This window comes from Eretmochelys imbricata, chromosome 1, assembly GCF_965152235.1.
Source record: "Eretmochelys imbricata isolate rEreImb1 chromosome 1, rEreImb1.hap1, whole genome shotgun sequence".
NCBI lineage: Eukaryota > Metazoa > Chordata > Testudines > Cheloniidae > Eretmochelys > Eretmochelys imbricata.
Window position 1 is genome coordinate 46,969,730 of NC_135572.1, and position 14,241 is coordinate 46,983,970.

Sequence of the window (14,241 nt, forward strand, 5' to 3'; positions counted from 1 at the left end):
AGGCACCCAAAATTAGTGGATGCTTTTGATCTTGATCTTTCTGTGCCTCTGTTCCCCATCTGTGAAATGCGGATAATACTCCCCCAACTCACAGGGGTGTTGTGAAAATAAATTAACATTTGTTACTCACTCAGATACTATAGTGAAGACAGAAAAGCCCATGCGGAAATTAGTAATTCTATATTCAGAGCAGCATTTGAATAGTATAAATAAAGCCTGGGGCCACTTTTACAATGAGAATAACAAATACTGAATGGCTGTTCATTAAGTGAGCACTATCCATCTTGGGTACTGAATGAGGAAGGGGACCTACAGAAAAATAGGGGATCATGTAATTAAGGACTGTACCATAGTGCATTTGCACAGGGGGGGCAAATTAAGGTTATACAGGCAACTTTCAAACTGGCATTTCCTAACTTTTGAGTGCTTGATTTTGCAATCTTAATAATGTTCTTTTAATATAGTTTGTTTGTTTGGGGTTTGTGTGTGTGGGTGTGTGAGCGTGCGCATGTGCGTAATACATAACAAAGAATGAGAAATGAGCACAAGCCCCATTTAAAAATAATCTTTTGCATGTCATCTTTAACAACACGTAGTGACTCAGAACCGTTTTAACCTTCACAATGAACCAAGGGAAACAAGGCAGCCATACATGAAATAAGTGACAAGAAAAATAGCCCACAATACAAGAACTGAAAGAGAGGGAGGAGAGGCAATTGAGGAAGGGAGAAGTCTCATGGAGTGTAGAATTGACAGAATTTCACTGCTTAAAGAGGGTTTGGTCATATACAGGCTTCAGCCTCCCCCTTCTCACGCTATGGATAGACTGATTCCCTTGGTTTGACACATACTTACTTCTTATGAGAACTGTAAACATTATTGTGCAGTTATTGTTTTCACTATGCACTGCAAGGGTGTATTTTCCAGCTTGAGTTTCTTTTATTTTTGAAAAGGCCAGCGAAACAACATATCTGTAAAACAGAAAATACATTAGAGAACATTCATGTCAGATGGAGCAGCAGCTCTCAGCCAGGGGTCCAAGGCCCCCTGGGGGGCTTTGAGCAAGTTTCAGGGAGTCCGCCAAGTAGGGCTGGTATTAGATTCATTGGGGTCCAGGGCAGAAAGCCAAAGCCACACTGCCCTAAGCCCCGCCACCCAGGGCTAAAGCTGAAGCCTGAGCAGCTTAGCTTTGGGGGGCCCCTCTGGGACATGGGGCCCCGTGCAATTGCTTTGCTTGCTATCCCCTAATGCAGGCCCTGGCTTTTATAAGCAGAAAAACAACTATTGTGGCACAGGTGGGCTGTGGAGTTTTTATAGCATGTTGGGGTGGGGCTCAGAAAGGAAAAGGTTGAGAACCCCTGAAATAGAGGGGAGTGGGCTGAAGAATACACTGGCATTACGCTTAACCCATACAACCAGAATTCTAGGCTCATGGTACTTAACACACATGCAGTACATTCAATCTCCAAAGTGCTTTCATAGACAATGGCCCTGATTCATGTAATCATCCCTATTCAGGACTGCACTTAAGCACTCGTCCCAAGTGGGATTCAAAGTTCTGCTTAAGTACTGTCCTGAATAGGATAGACTAGTGTGTGCTCAAGTACTTTCCTGAATCGGGGCCCACGCAACAGGATTCCCATGGAGATTTCCTCACCAAGAGGCCATCCCATGGGTTTCACCCTGCAGGGGAATCATCTACACTAGGCCTCTGGTCCTACCCCAGCTATTCTCAACTCTCTGGGTGGAAGTATGGACTTGTGGCTAGAACACAGTCAAGAGAATTAGGGTGGTATTCTGGCTCTGATGATGATCTGCAGTGTAACCTTGGGCAAGGCATTGCATTAACCTTTTTATGCCTTGGTTTCTTTGACTTGAGCACTGTGATGCTTGAACTGATGAATGTTTGTAAAGTCTGTTGTGATCCTCAGATGTAACGTGCTATACAAATGCAAAGAATCACTATATTGTAAACTATAAAGCCAGAGTTCATTGCTTTCCTCGTGCATATTTGTATAAACAGCTATAATTAACATGCAGTTTAGTGATGATGATAATAATTAAGATAGATAGGTTTAGGAATATAACAAGTAATGTGAAAAGAAATGATAAATAAGCTCTCTCATATGGAAAATATCCCATTTGCATGCTCTAATGGAAGTATCCCATTTAGGTTTTTTGATTCAGTACAGCCCTTTACCTACCGGTTTTCTGAATCCAGTGAGGGTTTGCAGTCAGCTTGGTTCTCTTTGAAGACCCAAAGGCATGAAATGGTCTCTGAAATATTCATGATCACTTTTAATTCAATGTCTCCAAACACGTCAACTTCCACACTTTTTGCTGTTTCATAGACATTCTCTGTGCTTTGAGAACTCAAATCACAACCAAGATCTTCCGAAATACTAGGCATCTGCATTGCAATAAAACAGATTTCTATGTCTAATGGTGGTAACTGGGTTTTTCAGATCTAAACATTTAAAAGGACGCTCACCTATTAAAAAACACTTCACTCTATTAAAAATATGCCTACACCTATTGATAACACATACCTATGCATAGTAATTATAAACAAAAGTAATCTTAATACTATACTTTCATTCTTGTTTCCCTCTTCAATTTAGCTCTGATACCTAGTCCTCAAATATGTTTAATTCTGCCGAAAGAACAAATGCAGGAAGATCTGTGCTATACTAACAAGTTTTACTTTCTGGGCTGACAGCATAGTTAGTAGCAGTTCAATCAGTAATGTGCTACTTTCTCCTAATGATTAAGGCCATGTCTACACTACAAGCTTTGGTTGACACAAGTCACATTGGCATAAAGCTGCCAGAGCTTATCAGTCATGTGTGCGCACACTTGGATCCTTGTATAATGCTGGGCACGTTCACCAGGAGTGCTTGTGTTGATGCACAGTGCAGTGCGCCATGGGCAGGTACCCCAGTGTGCAAACTGCCACCAACCAGTGCACTCTTTTGGGGTATTTTGGCAATGCACGGTGGGGCAGAAATGAGTTGTGCAGGGCTAACTGCGAGCAAAGGGTCAACTTCCCAGCATGCAACTGTCTGTATCACATCATGTCATCTATAGCCCATAAGTTTTGTGTCTTTTTTTAAAAGTCCGATGAACCCGCATAACCCTCCTCGCTGTCCTTCATCTCTGATGGAAGCATGGAGCCTGCACAGCATTGCAGTATTGTCATAAGCATTGAAAGCACAAGATGCATGATCCTTCAGTATTTGCAGAGCCGTAAAAGGAACGGAATCAGCGTGGAACCTGACGATTTCTTGGAGGACACAGAGCGAGAGCCAATTCAAGGTTATTGGTGGTGTTCATGAAGCAGCTGTAGATTGTGGAATCTTGGGCTTCTGGGCCCAAGAAATGAGCACTGACTAGTGGGATCGCATTGTGATGCAGGTTTCGGATGATGAGCAGTGGCTGCAGAACTTCCGGATGTGCAAGGCTACGTTCCCAGACCTGTGTGCCAAGCTCGCCCCAGCCTTCCAGCGCATGAACACCTGAATGAGAGCTGCACTGACAGTGGAGAAGCAAGTGGTGATCATACTGTGGAAACTTGCAGTGCCAGATTGCTACTGGTCAGTGAGAAATCATTTTGAGTTGGAAAATCCACTATGGGGGCCATTGTCATGCAAGTGCGGAGGTTCATTCAATCTTCTACTGCTATGCAGGACTGTAACTCTTGACAATGTTCAAAACATAGTGGATGGATTTGTAGTAATGGGGTTTCCAAACTGTAATGGAGCAATAGGCAACACATATTTTTTGCACCAGACCACCTTGCCACAGAATACATCAACAGAAAGGGCTACTTTTCTATGGTTATGCAAGCACTGGTGGATCACCAAGGATGCTTCACTGACATCAGTGTTGGCTGGTCAGAGATGGTGCATGATGCTTGCATCTTTAAGAATACAGGACTATTTAGAAAGCTACAAGCAGAAACTTTCTTTCCCGACCAACAGATTACAACTGGCAATATTGAAATGCAAATAGTGATCTTGGGGAATCCAGCCTGCACCTCTGTCCCCTGGTACAATGGCCACCTTGACAGCACCAAAGAACAATTCAACTTCCAGCTCAGCAGGTGCAGAATGACAATTGAATGAGCTTTTGGTAGACCGAAGGGACACAGTGTTGTTTACTCACAAGATAGGATCTCAGGGAAAAAAACATCCCAATGGTTATAGCTGCCTGATGTGACCTGCATAATATTTATGAAGCAAAGGGGGAAAAGTTGCCACCAGAGTGGAGGGCAGAGGTGGAACAGCTGTCTGCTGAGTTTGAACAGAAAGACGCGAGGGCTATTAGAAGAGCTCAACGCGGAGCTATATAGATCAGGGCGGCTTTGAAAGACCAGTTTAACAGTGAGCCACAGTAATACATTGTGGTGTATTGTGCACTACCTGGCCCTTATGGTTTGGGGCCTGTTAAGAACTGTGTGGTGCTTGATGTACATCTGTGAATATAACACTGACAATGCACCCATTAATTTGACAGTACACTGATTAGTATACTGTGTTTATCACTGATCCTATGAGTTGGGTCACACTGTACAGTAACAAGGAAGTGGGTGCTTTCAGAACTGCTGGGTGCTCAGCAGCATACGTTGAGCACTAATAAAGATAAATTATTTTCCAGATAATATAATTTTATTCAGTAACAAAACCAGGGCAAAGCAAAATCTGTGCAATGTAAAAGCAAATACATTAAAAACTTAATAAAATAATGGAACAGAACTTAAAAAGGGAATGAACATTCATGTCCATTTTACCTACACATACAGCAACTGTGGCTTTCACAGGTCAGTGTATGTGAAGCGGTGGTTGTCCTTCATGTCCCGCTGGAAGGCATGCTAGGGGTAGGGCAGCAGCCCGTGAAGCCACATGGAAAGTTGAGGGGGCTGTAGGGAGGTGCTGTAATGGAGTTTTTCATGGGCTGTGAAGGGAGTCGAGCCTGTGATTTTTGAACCTGTAGGTCCACAAGAGCCTGCAGCATCTGTCTTTGCTGCTGGAGAAGCCCCATTATGTCCTGGTGCATCTCCCTCTCCTTTTCACGCTGGGACTCCTGGGCCTTTCTCCTGTCCACACTTTCCTTCCTCAGGCTGTCTGCCATGTTCACCCTCCAGGCCTTTTGCTCACAGTCTGATGCAGCATTGGCTTGCAGGATCTCACTGAACATGTCATCCCAAGTCCCCTTCTTTCTCCTTATCTGGCTCAGTCATTCTGCGGATGAGTGTGGGGAATTCCTCAAGGCCACAATGGCAGCAGCTGCAGATAAAAGAGGTACCACTGTCAGTACAGTCACAATGTAAATTGAAAGTTAAGATTCAGAACTCCCTTCCCTTGCTCCCCTAAAGCTTTAAACAAGACAGGCTTATTGACTTTTCTGCTTGGGATTGCTTGTGCACAGCACCACGCACAGCACCACCCAAGGTGACTGTGGTCCACCAAGGGTGAGGGAAATGAAGAGGGAATTGCTTGATTGAGTGAAACTATGAGTACAGGGCACTGGCACTGAATACTGCTGCCATTTTCCACAGGCGGTGGTGATTTTAGCTGATATCTCACCCCTGAGGGTAACAAAGGCACAGAGAGGACAGCTGCTGCCCATTTTCCGCTAGCCTGTGTATTGCAATGGTGCCTGCTGAGGTTATTGCTGACTGGTGTAGGAAAGTGTCCTATCGGGGAGGAAGAAATAAGGCTGCCATCCCTGGAAACCTTTGGCAGAGGGCTGCAGAGTACCTCCATGAAAGTTTCATCGAGATCTCTCAGGAGAATGCAAGGGACACCTCTCTGTTCCTAAACAAACTGCTCCACACGCACACACACCGCCCCCCGGCTTAACTCTGGAGGGGAATAAAAAGCAGATAACATGGTACCCATGAGTGGTGGGTATAGAGGCTTGGAAGAAATGCCGGTATAAGAAGCACCCCCTTTGGAGGTGCATCAGCCTGCCACCTTTGGAGTGCTGCTAGAAATTCCTGAGAACTGGAGGGCCACAGGCATCTGGACTGTGGCCCATCCTGCACTCTGCCCCGAGGCCCCGCTCCCACTCAGCCTCTTCCCCCATGGCCCCTCCCAAGCTGCGCCTCTTCCCCTCGAGGCCTCACCCACCCTCCGCCTCTTCCCACCCTTGCTTTGCCTCTCTCCCTGTCACTTGCCCTTAAGGCAAGAGAGGGCAAAAAGAAACAAGCAGCAGGCGGCTCTAGGAGGGGCCGGAGAGAAGTGAGCAGCAGGTAGGGGAAGGGGACCTCGAGGGAAGAGGCAGAGTGGGGGTGGGGCCCTGAGGGAAGAGGCGGAATGGGGGCAGGAAGAGGCCAAGCAGGAGCAGGGCCTCAGAGCAAAGCGAGGATGGAGTGTGAGCGGGGTCTCGGGGTGGAGTGGTGAGTGGGGCCAATCCCACCTCTAGGGAGCTTCTGGCACTTGTGCCCCCCTTCCCCAAATGTAAGAGTCACGCGCTGCCTCTCTCAGTTTGTACTGCTACCTCTCCTAGTACACGTAAATTCATGAAAAGTTGATAGCTGTGTCCTGTTAAGTTGTGGGTACCATCACCGTAATGGGAAATAAATGTACACACCTACCCGAGGATCTGCCTTTGCATCAGGCTTGCCCAAGCTCGACTGCTAGGACTGACTGGACTGCGGTACAGAGTCTCAAACAGGTCCTGGCTCGCAGCATAGCTGGACTCGCCGGTTGCACATCCCCCATACTCCTCTTCCTCCTCCACCTCCTCCTTGTCCTCACTGTTCATGCCAGGGGCCTGTGACTTGGGCTCCTTGGAAGTATTCATGGTGGTGTGTGGGACAGTAGTGGGGGTCTCTGCCAAGTACAGCATACAGCTCTTTGTAAAAGTGGTAGGTCTGTGTCTCGGCATCAGATTGACTGTTGGTCTCCCTGGACTTCTGATATGCCTGACACAGTTCCTTGGCTTTCACGTGGCACTGCTGCTGATCCCTGTCATACCCCTTCTCCAGCATCCCCTGTGCAATCTGCTCAGACCTGTCCATGTTTCTGTAGCTGTGCTTGCAAAGCCTCTTTTCCCCACAGGCCTAGGAGATCCAATATCTCCTGTCTACTCTAGGCAAGAGCACGTCTGACATGTGTAGCCAGCATGGCCAGCTGGGCAGTTGCGCACAACAATGAAGAGCTACTAGGTGTGCTTGCCATGCTGGACCACCAGGAGAAAGCATTTAAAAAAATTCACAGAGTTTTAAAGGGATGGGGGCCTTATGGTCTCCGTGACCCCGGGGCAGTAAAGTTCACAATTGTGGCTGGAGCGGTCAGCGTCGGGCAGTGTGGGAAAGCTACCGAGGACGGTTAGGATCCACACAGGTAACACAGTGTCTACATTCGTTCTGCGCCATCCTCAGTACATCAACCATGGCTCAGTGCTTCTGGAGAAGGTGGTGTTACTGCATTGCTGTAACGTGGCACTTACATCGGTGGGAGACAAATTGAAGTGTAGACACATGCACAACAACTAGGTCAACACAAGGTGGCTTACTTCGACCTTACTTTGTAGTGTAGCCCAGGGCTAAGATCACACATCACTCAAGCTTTCACTCCAGATTTCACCTACCTTTAGGTATTTCCATGGATAAAAGCACTGCACGACCATCCTTTTCCTTCAGGCCTCTACTGCAAACCCAAGGCAAGGAAATCTCTTAGCACCATGCTGTGTGTCATTCTGTATATTGCTGGAGTTCTGTTCCACGCTTTGTACCGTACCAAGGAACAGACTATACACTATGACCTTCCTTATCATGCATTTACTCACTTTTGTCTATCGGGAAAGGTGCCAGGGCTCAAGCAATTTTTTTACATTCATAACTGACGCAGCAAGCCCAGAGGTGCCGGGGCTACAAACTGCCAAGCCTGGAGGTGCTGGAGCTCAGTCTTGGCAAGCCCCAGCACAAATTAAGCCCTGACTAAAGGAGTACCTCAAATGGAAAAACAAATATTCTACACTGGTTCAGAAAGCCAGTGAAGAATAGTTGAGCCTTTAGGCTCAGCCTGAGTAAAAGGGTGGCATGTAACTACTCCATTCTAAGAGCATCCCTAAGATTTCTTTCTGCTTGGGGTGGGGTGGGGTGGAGTGTGTGTGAAAGTAAATAACTCACTGCAGCACATCGAAGGGTGCATGTTATGTCCTTCCATTGTGCCTGACCAATTATTGTTCCCAGTGAGGGATGGAGGGGAACAGGGGGCGAAGCCAAGTTTCCATCCAAATGCCTGTCCATCTCTTCCACTTCCCTGCCCATTTGCCAGTGGGGAGTAGCTAGAGAAACCTCCTTATTCTGCTCAGCAAAATAAAATGGCACAGTCTAGCCCTACAAGACTTGAATTTACTAAATGGGATTATCACATTAACAATTAGCTGACTGATATGGAAAAGTATGTGAGATAAGCAGCAGAACATGAATACCGATGGGATATTGTAGAAAGCACCATGTATACAGTTGAGAACATACAATTACAGAAATTGGATTACCATCCCAGAGAAACCCTTGGTAATCTTCATAAAAATGTATGCTATCTGATTTCCTTGTGGCAGGAGGAGGTGGACATTCTTCATGTTCTCGCATTCAGAAGGACATGTTGCTGCAATTTTGAGTGTTACGTTTTTGGTACCCAGCACTGGAAAATCATGGACCTTCTTGTTTGTGTACTTCTGGGTGTGGCAGAACTATCCATTTATTTGTCCAAGAATTAAAAGAGTGTATAGGATTGTCTCTGTAATTAAGTCTCTAAAAGAAATAATAGGTTTCAGTTGCACAGGGTCTGTTGTTGACCTTCAAGCCCTCCAATAACTCAGCACTGGAAGGGAAAATTGAGCTTTGATTCATACATCGACCTTTGATGCCGTAGTCCCTGTCCAAATTATTTGTCTTTCTAACTGTACACTTCCTTTTCTTTATACATTTCAAAATATACTCAGAGGTGAATAATTTAGGCCAAATTATGTGAGACAATCTCATAGTAATGATCAAAAGTTACATTTTAGATATTTATCTTATTTCTAGTTCAAAAATATTAAACTCAGCATGGATTTCAAAGCTTCTTTCTCTACTAATATTTTTCCTAATCTCGGATAAGGAATTTTTATTTTATTTTATTTTATTTTTTGTGGTTAGCTATTCATTCACTGTTAGCTTACCTCCGGAAATTCTGATGACTCCAGTGTTCTTGAATCGTTACTCTGCTGGTTGATTAACATGCACGTAATCTCCGATATATGTTGTCTTGTGGCAGAAGTGAAAGTCGTTGCTGTAATAGCAAGAACTGCAAAACCAAAATGGAAAACAAATACTGTCATCTACATGGGGATAATCGTGATTTTAATGAAAACAGGATGCAACAAAACCTACAGAGAGAGGCAAAAGTCCATGTACTTACCTGCACTTGCACAATCTGATTTTATACTTGCGAACTGGGTGGCTGCCTGACGCCCCCTATGGATCATGAGCCACATCTTCTAGTTCTCTTATGTGTCAGAATCTCTTAAAGGGTCGTGCTGTCTATGCCTCAGCAGCATCAGGTCAGAATCTCCCAGCTGCCAGCTAATGTTCCACCGTGCCTGTTGTCACCAAGATGCTTTGTCTGTCACCCAGGAACCCGGGGTGCTCCTGCTCAGAGCAGCAGCAAAGTGCAGCCCCATACATGTCCTCATCCCACTCCCAGCTCACCCATAGAATCCTGCCCAGCAATTCTCATTCTTGCTGCACTAGCCAGGGCAGTACTTAGCCCTACATAGAAAGTGAGGAATTCCTTACTCTTTATGACTTACATTTCTACTTATAATCTTAAAGATAGGATAAAATGATCATAAGCCACATTATGTCCCAGTCTGTGAGCAACCCCTGGGCAGCCATGCCAAGGCAGAGGGGAGAGCAAGAAGCTTCCCCTACTTACACAGCCTCTCCCAGTAGCTGTCCCTGTGCTCCCTGCATTCTGGGGAGTAAAGGGACCATTGCTTCTGCTTTTCCTGGGTTCCGGATGCTGGAAAGGGGGCAGGGAATGGCGAGAAGGAGGTAAGGCCCTGGTTTTCCCCTCCCCAACCTCACAGTGGCCCATAGAGTCTGGCAATGGCACTAAGGGTTAACATCCTGATTCATTCCAATGGATCGAGCAAATTATACTCTCCATGTGCCCAAGGAGTAGCATGGGAAAGATTCTGCTTGCTGTGAGGTATAATCTCTTTCGTGCTCTTGCTGGTGTGGTGTGGCTCCGCACTCGCCCCATGCCCGGTCATGGCTTTAAAAAACCACAATCTAGCCCTATAGGTGTAATACAGTAACCCAAGACCTAAGCATGCACAGAAACAAGAAAAAGAGAAGTAAAAATAAGGAACTAACTCAGAGGAGTGATCTGTGTGTGATTTTGATAAGCTCCTCAAGTCAGCCTTCAACTGTATAAATAAGAATGGGATCCCAAAATAACATCATAGAGCTGTTCTTTCAAAATACTTAAAAAGCTTCGGCCACATTGTTTACATTGATTCTTAAGGTGGTGGGACTTGAAGCAAGAGTCTAAAGATAAAGAAGGAAAAAATTAGGCTCGATATTAGGAAAATGCAGTCAGAGTAAGAATAACTGAGCAGCGAAACAGAAAATCAAGGCAGGTGATGGAGGCACCAAAATTGCAGATAGTCCAAGACAGATTAGATCAGTGGTTCTCAATCTTTCCAGACTATGTACCCCTTTCAGGAGCCTGATTTGCCTTGGATACCCCAATTTCACCTCACTTAAGAACTGTGCTTACAAAACCAGACATAAAAATACAGAAGTGTCACAGCACACTATTACTGAAAAATTGCTTCCTTTCTCATTTTTACCATAAAATTATAAATCGATTCAAATATAAACATTGTACTTACATTTCAGTGTTTAGTATACAGAGCAGTACAAACAAGTCATTGTCTGTATGAAATTTTAGTTTGTACTGACAGCAGTATTGCTTTTGAGGTATCCTGTTGTAAAACTAGGCAAATATCTTGAGGAGTTGATGTACCCCCGGGACAGTCCTGATATTTGGGGCTTTTTCTTATATAGTCACCTATGACCCCCCACCCTGTCCCGATTTTTCACACTTGCTGTCCGGTAACCCTACCTCTGCATACCCTGTGGGGTACACATATCTCTGAGAACCACTGGTTTAGATAAGGCATTAATGGGAATTTATAATTTTTTTCTCCTTTGTCATTTTCATTTACATGTTTATAAATTCTGTTTGGTCATGCTGGTAACCTCATGTGATAACCTATGTCCATCTATCTTGGAAATGTGATACCTGTACAACTTCCTCAGGTGCTTTGCTATTTCAGGATCTCTCATTGGCAGTTTCCACAAAATTCCTCTCTATCATCCTTGCTCTGCACTTGTTTTTTGCATGTTCTTTCTTTTCATTTCATATCAGGGATCCTCCTTACAGACCTAAAGCTGGATCCTCAACATAAACCAACATTGCTTCATTGACTTCAAGGGAGCTACACCAGTTTATACTAGCTGGGAATCTGACCCCAAATGCTCAACCCATCCATCCTTCTAATCACTTTCTTGGTTCAGCTGTTTAATCCAAACAATGGCCATTCACCTTCTAAGGTTGAGCCAAATTCATCCCTTGACTTTGAAGAGTTTGCTCACAGCAATAAACGCTGGTAGGGTATAGCCCCTTGAATAATAGCAAATATTTAGAGATTTAAGCAGGGCTGGCTTAATCTTTTGTGGACCCTGACACGCAGATCATGGCCCTGCCCCCTGCTTCACCCACACTCTGCCCTGCCTGCCACTCACATGGGGGTGGGGGTGGGGGTGGAGAACAGCAAGCAGAGGGAAGAGGAGACAGGGCAGAGAGGAGGGAGCAGTGAGTGGGGGCTCAGGGGGAAGAGTAGGAGCAAGGGTGGGGCCTTGGGAGGAAGAGACCGAGCTGAGGAGGGGCCTCAGGGTGGAGCTCAGGTGGAGTGGGGTGCTGCAGCCCCTTCTGCATGTGGGCTCAGACCCACGGTGCCGTTGGCACCATTTTAAACTGGATTTAAGCAATGGAGAAAATACTTTCAGCTGAGATTTACACAGAAATGGAGGTATACAATGGCCCGAATTCAAGCAGAGACAGAGGGAAACCAAATGCTAGATGAGCAGAGACAGACCAGGTCTGTGAAGTAGAATAGGCAGGAGCAAGTCCAAAAAGATTTAAAAAAAATAAGGAAGGCAATTTTGAACTGGATCTTGAAATCAATGGGGAGTAAATACAGTTGTTTTGAGATGAGAAGAAACATAGCTTATACATGTGAAAAGGCAGCCAACAGTTTTCTACAAAGTCTGGAACATGGAAAGAAAATGAAGGTGCTGAGGTGGAGACAAGGTAGGAAATAACGCTTGCAATCACATTTTCAACTTTCCTCCAACTCTCTTCTTCACTCCTAGTTTGCCTACACTGTTCGTAGTTTGGCATTGTGGTATCTGGCAACTACAATACTGGATAATGATCGCTTTCCGCTAGTCATTCACACTCCCAATATCCCAGAGTAGGAACTGTAGAGAGAGAAAACACTCATCTGGAACTTTGTGTAAAGAATCCTGAGTAAGGATAATCATACCTGGTAAAGCTGAATTGTAATGGTATAAAGAACAGAATGGAAATAAAACACTGTCCCAGAAACTATGCCTGTGTTATTTATTTATTCATTTCCATTCAAAACTGTGTAAGAATAAATGCAGAGGGTGAAATCCTAGTCTCATTGAAGTCCATGGTAAAACTTTCATTCATTTCAGTGCGGTCAAGATTTCACCCAACATTTAAATTGCAATCCTGCAATGTGGTTCTTAAAGTACATACCTGGGAAAATGCTGCTAAAAGTCAAGTACCAGGTAGCAAATTAAACTGCTAATATCCAGGGCAAAGACCTTGCTTTTTGGGGCAGATATTGAATTGAGAAGCTACTTTTCTGCTAGTTAAGCATTAAGCAGATTGTTGATCCACAAGAATTATATGTTAGATTTTATTTTCAAACCAGGAGTGGGTTTAGCTAAAGTGACAGAGGAAAAATTATTATATTCCCAGACAAAGTCATTCTGAAGTTTGCAAACTACACCAGTGTCATATCCAGGAAGAACAGCGATGAAACTCAAGCTTTCTAGAGAATGAAGGGGTAATAGCTTCATAGACTCATAGATCAGAAGGGAACACTGATCATTTAGTCTGATTTCCTGCACATTGCAGGCCACAGAACCTCACCCACCCACTCCTGAAATAGACCCCTAACCTCTGGCTGAGTTACTGAAGACCTCAAATCATGGTTTAAAGACTTCAAGTTACAGAGAATTCATCATTTACACTAATGTTCCTATTCAAAGTGAGAGAATCATAGAATCATAGAATATCAGGGTTGGAAGGGACCCCAGAAGGTCATCTAGTCCAACCCCCTGCTCGAAGCAGGACCAATTCCCAGTTAAATCATCCCAGCCAGGGCTTTGTCAAGCCTGACCTTAAAAACCTCTAAGGAAGGAGATTCTACCACCTCCCTAGGTAACGCATTCCAGTGTTTCACCACCCTCATAGTGAAAAAGTTTTTCCTAATATCCAATCTAAACCTCCCCCCCTGCAACTTGAGACCATTACTCCTCGTTCTGTCATCTGCTACCATTGAGAACAGTCTAGAGCCATCCTCTTTGGAACCCCCTTTCAGGTAGTTGAAAGCAGCTATCAAATCCCCCCTCATTCTTCTCTTCTGCAGACTAAACAATCCCAGCTCCCTCAGCCTCTCCTCATAAGTCATGTGTTCTAGACCCCTAATCATTTTTGTTGCCCTTCGCTGGACTCTCTCCAATTTATCCACATCCTTCTTGTAGTGTGGGGCCCAAAACTGGACACAGTACTCCAGATGAGGCCTCACCAATGTGAGAGGAATGCACCTTATGTTTATATGTAACTAAAACAGAGATTGTGGATTATAAAGTGACATCAGATCTTGCCCCTGAAACATAGGATTTGTTTTTTTCAGTGGTAGCAGAAAGAAGAATTTTATTGAGTTAGGTTTGACATATGTTTGCCAGAAGATGGTACTGCCTTGTAAATCTGAATGTTTGTACAGATTCTTGTCAATGAAATAATAATAATTAAGAAAGTGACAGCTATGATCTCACAGACGGTCATCTGGCACTTTGAATTCCAGGGTCTACGCACTATGCTACCTGACAAAAACTGAAATGTCATACACAGATAAAGC

General features: G+C 44.7%; 1 protein-coding gene across 3 annotated transcripts in view; it reads right to left on the bottom strand.

Annotated features, from left to right (window-relative positions):
• The window catches only part of FLT3 (fms related receptor tyrosine kinase 3), a 77,920-nt gene that overhangs the window by 49,858 nt on the left and 13,821 nt on the right, over positions 1-14,241 (bottom strand). For 2 of the 3 annotated variants that reach the window (XM_077809839.1, XM_077809848.1), the window contains exons 2-4: positions 9,175-9,299; positions 2,205-2,410; positions 856-971 (exon numbers count right to left, since the gene is read on the bottom strand). In XM_077809839.1, coding sequence (XP_077665965.1) covers positions 856-971; positions 2,205-2,410; positions 9,175-9,299 — 447 coding nt within the window. Of the gene's footprint in view, positions 1-855; positions 972-2,204; positions 2,411-7,596; positions 7,656-9,174; positions 9,300-14,241 lie in introns of those variants that run through there. The other variant, XM_077809858.1, reaches the window with a different exon arrangement.